This window comes from Thunnus thynnus, chromosome 17, assembly GCF_963924715.1.
Source record: "Thunnus thynnus chromosome 17, fThuThy2.1, whole genome shotgun sequence".
In the NCBI taxonomy this organism is placed as follows: Eukaryota; Metazoa; Chordata; class Actinopteri; order Scombriformes; family Scombridae; genus Thunnus; species Thunnus thynnus.
The window spans coordinates 2,542,236-2,552,235 of NC_089533.1; the positions used below are offsets into that span (position 1 = coordinate 2,542,236).

At 41.5% G+C, this 10,000-nt stretch overlaps 1 protein-coding gene across 3 annotated transcripts in view; it reads right to left on the reverse strand.

Moving 5' to 3' along the window:
• The window catches only part of LOC137168657 (glutamine-rich protein 2), a 21,054-nt gene that overhangs the window by 2,941 nt on the left and 8,113 nt on the right, over positions 1-10,000 (reverse strand). The window contains exons 5-17 of one of the 3 annotated variants that reach the window (XM_067571392.1): positions 8,875-9,256; positions 7,569-7,654; positions 7,228-7,361; positions 6,051-6,147; positions 4,726-4,983; positions 3,577-3,699; positions 3,365-3,433; positions 3,112-3,276; positions 2,922-3,040; positions 2,751-2,816; positions 1,786-1,887; positions 1,427-1,618; positions 39-189 (exon numbers count right to left, since the gene is read on the reverse strand). In XM_067571392.1, coding sequence (XP_067427493.1) covers positions 39-189; positions 1,427-1,618; positions 1,786-1,887; positions 2,751-2,816; positions 2,922-3,040; positions 3,112-3,276; positions 3,365-3,433; positions 3,577-3,699; positions 4,726-4,983; positions 6,051-6,147; positions 7,228-7,361; positions 7,569-7,654; positions 8,875-9,256 — 1,944 coding nt within the window. The remainder of the gene's footprint in view (positions 1-38; positions 190-1,426; positions 1,619-1,785; positions 1,888-2,750; positions 2,817-2,921; positions 3,041-3,111; positions 3,277-3,364; positions 3,434-3,576; positions 3,700-4,725; positions 4,984-6,050; positions 6,148-7,227; positions 7,362-7,568; positions 7,655-8,874; positions 9,257-10,000) is intronic. The other 2 variants (XM_067571393.1, XM_067571394.1) reach the window with 2 other exon arrangements.

Here is a 10,000-nt window from a genome sequence, read left to right on the forward strand (position 1 = left end):
GATGTGGAGGATTTCTATTCTGGACTGGATCGTGTTACCTGCAGCACCGCGTCGCCTTCAGGCTGGTTGTGGTGCTTCATGTACTGCAGGCCGCTGCGTCGCTGGCTGGCCGAGGTGATGGTGTGACTCCCGCCGCAGCTCCGCGACACCGACAGGTGACTGTAGTCCGTCAGCTCGGAGATGCGTTCGCTGCACAGACGTCGAGACGGGAAAACATAAGAGAGTCTAAAATGAAATGTGAAGCCTTCTGCTTTCTCTGAAGAGGAACTGAACTCACTACGGATTGTTGTTAATTATATTATGTTGTTTGATTGGTGGATGTTTGCTGTTTGTGTCACTTTATTCTAATTTCAGTCGCTTCTTTAAAGGAGGAGTTCACAGTTTTCAAGTGTCTTAAAGCAACAGTCAGGAGCCCAAATGAACAGTGAAACCTCCTCTTCATACTGAACATTAGCACCCTAACCCACCCTGATGTATTTAAAGTTTATCTGAAGCTAATATGAAGCTTCAGCGTCCAAATGAGTCAAATCAAGTAGATATCTTTCAACGTTACAGTCTTTTTAGTGCCAAAGTCCCTCTTTTTGTTACTATACTTCCACCTGCAGCTCAACAGGGAAACACTGTCCGAGGAAACACAAAGAGACTGTAAATGTGTCAGATATCCACTTGATGACTAACTCAGACTGATGAAGCTGAACAGAAGCTTCACACAGACTTTTTAATAACTTTTGGTTCATTATTGTTCATTCTGACTCCTGACTGTTGTTTTAAAACACACTTAAAAAATTGTGAAATTGTCCTTTAACATCTGATACAACAGATAGAATTTAGCCTCTTAGAATAAATCTTATTTTCAGTCTTTTTTCTGCTGATTAATGAACATTGTTGCTGTCAAAAAACAAAAAATCAAATAAAAATGAAAGTGTGCAGTTTCCTTTTTCTTTTTTAATCTCTAACAGTTGATGCAGATTTTCAGATTTGTTCAGGATCAATAGAAGAGAGCAGAAAATGCTGTTTTGCATTCCAGCAATTAAATATGCAAATCAACTGCAGATGTTTCTGATGTAATCACGACTGGATGCAGCTCTGCAGCGCTACTTATTTATCTAAGTTTCATTCATTTCTTTCTACTCAACACTTCATGTGTGTGATATTCTGAAGTCCTTTTTAATCTTATTTCCTGTTGCAACAGCTGTGTCGTCTTGTCTTAAACCTAAATGAACCTAAATTAAAGGACAGATTCACTGTTTTCCAAGTCTGTCTTAAAACAATACTCATATTCCTAAATGTACAGAAATGCTTCCTCTTGTTGTTATTGGTTGTGAATAAAATCAATCCTAATCTTTACACTCTTGTTACAGTCATGTCAGTATGCAGTTCCCTCCTCTACGAGCTGCTTCAGTCTGTCCTCTGCTCCCTGACTCACTGCTGGTTCTGGTTCTGGTTCTGGATGTCGCTCAGAGCGTCCGGGCTGCTGTCGGCCCTGTCGCAGTGTCTCAGTCGTCTCTGCGCGCTCTCTATCTGCCTGCACATGGCGGCGTGGCTCCTCTGAAGCTGCTCCCTTCTCCCGGGAGAGTTTGCTACCTCGTAGTTGTAGCGGTTGGTCCCTGGTTTGAGGCTGAGACGGCAGCAGATGATGAGGAAACTAACAACAACTAGACTGAAGGTGTCCCTGCATAACATCATGTTTACAGTCCTGCTGGTTTGGACTTTTCAGTGAATCACTTTCTGAGGCTCTTGTGCCACCTGCTGGTGATCAGAGGACACAGCAGTAACTCATCTCACCTCCTGTAGTGCTGACGGAACTGCTCCAGAGCGTAAACAGTGAACGGCCTGATGGACTTGTGTGAGGGGAACCCGGGAGTGGACGGCAGCGTCACCAGATGCCTTTTATTCCCCAGAGATACAAGAGGAGACGAGTTCAGCAGGTCAGAGATGTTTGGAAAGATGAAATCATTTATAATAATTAAAAAATACAACACACAGGAAATATACAACCTCTCATCTCAGACAGACGTGCTGTGTCTCAAATCTCTTCACTTCTTTACTCACACTGAATATTTTGAGTGCATAAGTGCGTTCACACACTGAGAAGTACGGGAAACGCAGCGTACTGTGAGAACCCGGATGGTGCACTCAAAACAGTCAAAAAGTTGAGTGTGGAACTGTGGACGCTTCTCGCCCTCAATGGTCGCCATCTTGGCTACGTAGCAGAAGGGGAGGGACCACTTTTCAAACTGGAAATGGCAGCCGGGTACGTTGTAACTACAGTGAACATCACCGCATTATATAAATGTAAGTTATACATGTGTTTTTAGCACTAAGCATCACTATACTGTTGTCGGATATAAGCTATCAGTATGTTTTTTGGGTTAATTTAGCAGTCTGTAATGATTTGCTAGCGCTAACGATAACGCTAGCTAATGCTAATTTGCGATCGTCATTTCTGGTAAGTGCACAACGGCCATGTTTGATTTGAGACGACACTACCCTGTAGGAATTTGCACACTACGCCATTAACATATAGTGTACACAGTGTACTAACAGAAGTGATTTGAGACACAGCTGTTTTACCCGGATACAGACTCAGTGTTTATGTCTAACTATATTCTAATATCAGACAGTTTGGGCTTCATACAAGGTTTAAATGCTGCTGTTAGTTGAAAGCTGCTCTTGAACTTCAGTATCACTACAGGAAACTAGACAACATGCTACTACTACTAAAGCCAGCGTGGTTGGTGTTGACTCACGGTCCGGGCGTGTGTTTGACGACCGGTCGGTCGCAGGAGAGGCAGTGAAATCTGTCGACGAGTTGTCTGGAAATAAACACAAAGAAACGTCACTTTCCCCTCACACACTTCCTGATTGTGCCGTCAGAAGGCGCGGTGAGCCGGACACGTCTGGAACGTTTTAACACTTACTTCCTGATACCGGCGGCGTCCTCGTGCTCCGGCGCTCCCTGAGCCTGCAGCTTCTCGTGGATGTTCTTCCAGCGGTTTTCCAGCTGCTTCTTCACAGAGTCCAACTCGATCCTGTTCAGCTGTGGAGAGGTCAGAGGTCAAACGTCTCATCTGTCTCAGGTAAATGAGAGAATAAAACGAAGGGCCTTACTTTACACTCCATCTCGGTGGAGAGTTTGTCGATGACCTTGTGCCAGTCCTGCTCCTGCCCCGTCACCTTGTTGAGCAGCTCGTGGAACATGGTGTTGATCTGCTCCGTCACCGAGTCAAACTGCAGGCGGCTCACTTTGCTGTCCAGAGCGCTTTTATCTGCTTTCTTCAGGTGAGGAGAGACGACAAGTTTCAGATTATTAGCAGGAAAATACTGCAAAAGGTTGATGGAGCAGGAGAGATACGACACTCACGATTTCAGTCTCAACCATCTGCTTGTCGGCCTTCTTCTCCTCCAGCTCCTCCGTCGTCTTGTACAGTTCCTGCAGAGATAATCGATTAAATACACCGTAATAAACATCACATTCAGTCTCTTTGTTGCTTCATTACTGTTCTGGAGTAATTATGAGTCTAAAATACCATAAAGGTTTAATAAACGGTTGAGAAAAGTTGTTTACTTGTTTACCTCGATGTGACTCTGTTTCTGTCTGTTGTCTTCATGTAAACATCTGGTGGTTTCATGAAGCTTCTCACACTCTGCTTGAAGCTGGAGGATCGACTTCTGCACGTCGTTCACCAGCTCCACGTTCTGACACACACGCACACACACACGCACGCACACACACACACACACACACACACACACGCACGCACGCACGCACGCACACACACACACACACACACACAAAATTTATTTTTACATTATAGGAAGTTGCTGTTTGTTTTTATTTTTCCTCTTTGATAAACTTCAGTTTTAGATGTTTTTGTTTTTGTATGTACGTGCAAAGAATTCTAAGCATACCAACCTGTATTGACCTGCTCACCCAGTTAAAGAATATAAACAAAATTCAAATGAACAACAGGAAGTTTTACAGCCAAACTGTGTGAAACATTTCTGTTAAATATGTGGAGCAACATCCTGAATAAACCACCGACTGATCATATGAAGACTGTTTGTTGCCCTCAGACACACACAGAGACCTGCAGATGTCTTCATTAAATTACCAGTTATACATTCTGTACTGGTTGGGTTTAAACTGGGCTTCATGTCTGTTTATAGTTCAGTCTTCAACACATGTCGGATAAACATCAACTTTATTAATAAACCAACACGTTTGGTCTCATATCAAAGTTGTTCTTTATACTTCTGTCCTTCTCCATGAAGCTGCTTCAGTCTTGAACATTAATTATAATAAGAGTATTGATTACTGGAGTCGATCGACAAAATGTTAATCTGCAGCTATTTTGATAATCGAGTTATTGATTAAGTCCTTTTTTAAGCAAAAAATTCCAAATATTTGATGGTTTCAGTTTGTCAAATTTGAGTATTTTCTGTCTTTCGTTGTCTTACGTTAAAGTAAAGTGAATATTTTTGGGTTTTGGACTGTTGGACAGTCAGATGATGTCAGCAGGCGCTCTGAGAAACTCTGACGGCGTTTTTCTAATTTTTCTTTCGATAATAAAAGTAGCAGACATGTTCTTCAATCAACAGACTTATGTCTCTGGTGATACTGTCTGTGCTGTCTGTACTGTCTGTGCTGTCTGTACTGTTTGTACTGCCTGTACTGTCTGTACTGTCTGTACTGTCTGTACTGCCTGTACTGTTGTATCTTGCCTCTGTGTCCTGCAGCGGCCCTGCTGTGCCAGCTGTGTGCAGCTGGAGGATGCTGTTCACTGTGTCCTGCAGCTGTTCATAGTCTTGGAACAGCCGGCTGAGCTTCCTGCCAACGTTTACTGTCCTGCTGGTGACAGCTGATCTCTCTTTACCCTCGCTATCGCTCTCGTCCTGTACCGCCTCGTCCTCGAGGCTGCTGGACAGCTCCGAGGTCAAGAACAGCGTCATGTCCTCCAACATGCCTCGCAGGTCGTCCAGCTGAGGTCAGAGGTCGAGGAGAAGGCACAGAGCTGAGATTAGACTCAAACACATCAGCCTGATACTGTACGCTGGAATTAAGTCAGCTGGAGAAACTTTCTTATCATTATTTTACTCCAAAATCTGTTTCTACTCTAAAAAACGATGGCAATGTCCTTTTTGTGGGTAAAAGTTAAGACGCATCATTTTTAGATGTAACCTGCTGTAAACTCAGACGTATCAGGCTGCAGATTGTCTGTCTGTTTATTCACATGCTGACCTGCAGCACATGAAGGAAAGAAAGCAGCAGCACTTTAGACCTACAGACATAAACAGGAAATAATATCTGCTTCGGTTTTAACACTTTAGCCACCAGCAGGCGATGAGTGTTACAGCCGTTTATATCTTTAATAGCTGCTGTTTCCTGTCACTTCACTAGAATGAAGCATTTGTGTCACACTGACCTGTGATAACTAATAACAGTCAGACAGAAACACAATTCATCCTGTGGCTGCAAAACAATGTAAGACAATAAATAAAAGTCAGTTTATAGTAAAAAAAATCTGATGTTTAGAAAGAGAAACTGGAAAAATCATTCAGATGAATCAATAAAATCTAACATCTGAAGTAAAGTCTGACTGAAACTGAGTTTTGAGGCTGTTTTTTTTTTGACATTTGGGGCTTAAATTAGTTTTTTGAACAATTGCGACCAAGAACTGTTCTGAGCAGGACGCTTTAAAGTAGAGACATGATGTTATCACTGATATCTGGTGGTAAAAGTCAATATATCAGATATAAAACATCCTGTCCAGCACATCTCTGGGTCACAATTATTAAACAAAATGATTTAATGGAACCTTATCAAAAATGTTTATAGTGTGTGTTGTGTAAAGAAAATGTGACTTATTAAAATGTATTTCCTGTTCGTCGTTCATTCTTTTTAGGCACCTGATGATCAGCTGACTGACGTGCTTACTGTTCAGCAAACTGACATATAAACCAGACATTTCATCTTGAGCGCAGCAGGAAATAATAACACCGTATCAATCCGCTCTACTGTCCCTCAGCGACGCGTCTTCCTGTCTGACCTGATCCTGCAGGTGTCGGTCTGTCGCTCTCTGATCAGATGAAGCTTGTTTAGCCTTCAGCTGCTTCACGTCGTCCTCCAGTTTCTGCACAGACTTCCTGGACGTGACGTTTGGAACATGAAGACACAGAGCGACATCTAAACTGATCTAAACTATCACTGTAAGGGCCTGAAGCAAAATATAACAAAGTGACTGTAGACACACAGAGACAATGAACAAATGATGTAAAGACTTTCAAACTGTCAAAGTGCAACATTAAAGTTCAGTTTTTATATCACATTTGATAAATTATCCCACATCAGACCTCATGTAAGAACATTTTCTTCTTCTAAAACTCGTTTTTTTGGTCGTACAAGTTTTCCAACAAACTCTCTTGTAGTAAATCTCTGATGAACGATGATGAAGGTCGCCTGTTCACAAGCAGCTGAACGTTATATAAGACAACATGTTCTGCTCCGTTTCATTCAGAAAAATGTTCCCAAAGAAAAAGAAGAATCAGAAACCAGCAGACACACCGATCAGCGTCAGAAACTGTTAGAAAACATGAATCCATCAGAGCAGCACTGTGACAGAAATAAAGAAGTTAGTTTCTAAAGCAAAACGCTCCAATGAGACTCATACGAGAGGCGTCATGTGACCATCAGAGATATTAGAGGAGAGAATATTACAGCTACAGCAGCTGATGCTACACTGTCAATATGATGCTGTTTATTAAACATCTGGAAACTGGCAGCCACGAGGATGATGATGATGATGATAATAATGATGATGATGATGATAATGATGATGGTGAGCAGTATGTTAATTTTGCATTAAGTTTGTTTTAGTTTTATATTTTATTTTAGTTGATTTCAGTATCATATTTAAACTTTATGATTCTAATTGAAGAGTCAGACTCGTACGTGGCTCTTAAGAACAAATCTCTTGCTTCTTGCATGAGGCCTGATGTATTTTATTAACTGGATGTAGAATAAAACATCTTTGTTTTCCATCCTGAACTCTGCTTCGTCTGAACGTCTGTCGGACAACTCGTACTGATTTACCTGCAACTGGGAATAAACCGCTCCAGTGTTCCTCTAAACCTGCTCAAGCTTTGAACCTCTAATATTGTACTTGTGGCTCAGATATATTAGTAAAACCAGGCTTTCCTTCCTCTGTGTGGTGACTCTGTCTTTACCTGAGGTAGGATATCTGCGGTTTGAGCTCATGAGAGGCTTTGCTGTCTGAATCCAAACTTTCTGAAGCTGCTTCTGAGGAGGTTTCTCTGTCTTGGCTGCTCAGATTCATAAACATGTCCTCCAAATTATCCAGCTTAGGACAGACACACATTACATCATAAGAACCAAAGCAGAACAGACTGTATGTGATACTGAGGAGTCTGTCTTGGTGCAGATGTTGGTGCAGATGTTGGTGCAGATGTTGGTGCAGATGTTGGTGCAGATGTTGGTGCAGGTGTTGGTGCAGATGTTGGTGCAGATGTTGGGCTGCGACTGTGAGAAAGCGTTTTGTTTTTCTCACCTTTTCGCGGTCGCTCATCAGACTGTCTATTAAAGCTCTCTGCTGGTTCATCTGATCCATCAGGTTGTTATAAACATTTCGAGAACCTAAATGTACAATAAAGTAAATATTAGTCCAAGTCAAAGAAGGAACTTCTCATTTTATTTCATTATCATTCTTTAAACCTGCTTCAACTGATGTTTTGTTCACTTGTTTACATCAGAAACAAATAGTGAACACAACTGTGACATATCATCATCTTTTAACTTGATATGTTGAACTTGTTGGCAAACAGTTGCTTATTTCCACATCCAGCAGTTACGGAGCAACATTATCATTCATTGATAATGTAAATAATAACTTCTGGGGTTCCTCAGGGTTCTATTCTTGGTCCTTTATAGTTTCAATCTGGTTAAAGCTGCTTGTTTTTTTGCCCACTTGTTTTCAGCAGAACAGTGTAAACACAACTTCTGTCATATTATCAGCTTATAAAGTAGTTGTTGCTAACATGTTAGCAAACAGTTGCTTATTTCCACATCCAGCAGTTACGGAGCAACATTATCATTCATGTGGAGTCGTGTTTCTGTCCACCTGGTGAATGTGAGTCCAATATTCACTCTCTTTTAGTTCTGTTTTTACTCTCTACCAACTCCTGAGGGAAATATCTGGCTCTTTAGCTGCTAAATGCTCCACTATGTTCACCAGCTAGTCTACAGCTAACTGTGTCTGTTTGCTGTTTGGTGCTGAGCAGATAGTGTACAGCGGCTTTTTACAGCTTTTTCTCTGAAAACGACGCTATGAGACTCTGAGAGTGAACCAGAACAGTAAAGTTGCAGCCGGACAGATAAACAATGAGCTGAAACTCACTATAAAGCTCCGTAAAGCCGAGAGGAGCTGCAGAGTCACTGATAATTCTCTGTAGGTTCACCACTATGAGCCACGACCAACACATTACACACTGACACATCAGACATCGTTAATATAAAAAATATTGATTATAGCTGCTCTATAGCCTCAGCAGAACTGTGTGGATGCAGTTTGATCAGATTTGCAAAGCACACAACTTTGCAAATCTTTACCCTAATTGGTCTACAGACTACATTACATCACTTTTTTCCACCTGAGCCCACTTGAACCCAGTATAGAAGAGCACAGATTTTAATACAAATTACCAAAACCTCTCATGTAAAATCACCAAAACTACTCAAACTTTGGCAGACAATGTCGTCCATGTGGGACTCCATCACTCACAGTGAGAAGCTGACTGAGAAGCCTTAAAGTCAGTCGGCGCTCTATGAAAGAGTGTCATCAGGTGATATGAAGTTACCCTTGTTAGTGACGAGCTCTCTGAGCTGTGTCAGCTGAGTCTGGTCCAGCTTTCCTTCCTCTAACTCCGCCACGCGAGCCTCCAGCTTGTTGTGCTTCTCCTTCAGCTTGCCGATGTTCCTCAGAGCCTCCACCGTCTCCGGGTAACGCTGTGACCCGCTGCCCTTCCGGGTCAGAGGCGTCCCGGCTCCTGTCCCGGCTGTTTTAGGATGAGTCTGCTGCTCTGTGGGAACAGTAGAAGCTGCCGGACCGACGGCGTCCTCGGCGGCGTGGGGGGACGAGGACGCGCCGGTGTGAGAAGGTTCAGCGTTTACAGCGGTGAAGCCGCTGCTGAAAGGTTTGACCGCTACGGACGGATCAACAACTCCTGAGTTTACAAGCTCCTGTAAACAAGTAAACAATGTTAGTAGAGTTTCATTTAACTGTGTGTTTATTGGTCATCTGTCTGATGCTTCATATTGTAACAAATCTGAAGAAATAAAACGTCTTGATCTGAGTTTATCTTTTATTCTCATAATCTATATGAACTTTAAGTTTAAGGAGGAAACTAACTCTCAGATCAGTTATCTGATCTAACTGATCAATATTTTCATTATCAATAAATGTTGATTATTTTCTTGATTGATCGATTAGTTGTTTGTTCTCAAAGATCTTCAGTTTATTGTCACAGAGACTAAAGAAACAGGAAATATTCACATTTAACAAGCTGGAATCAGAGAATTTGGAGATTATTCAAAAGGATTCATTGATTATCAAAGTAGTCGTCATTTCATTGAATAGTTGGAAACTAATCGATTGATCGACTGATCTTCATCTCACAATCGTCTGACAACCAGAAATTAATTTACTATCAGATACAAGAGTCCAAAGTTATGAAACTATTGATCTCACTGAGTTTATGTTTTGTTGTTGTTTGATTTTAAACTTTGCAAATAAATAAATAAACTCATATTTGATGCTTCTCAGCTTCTCCACATTAACATAGTGACTGATATATTAGTATATTTATAACAGCAGCATTATTAGCATTCATTTCTCTGACAGATAAATATTTACTGCTGCTCTGAAGATTTTTCCAGAATCTTCAAACCACCTGGATGAAAAAATATTTTGCTGCAACATAAAAA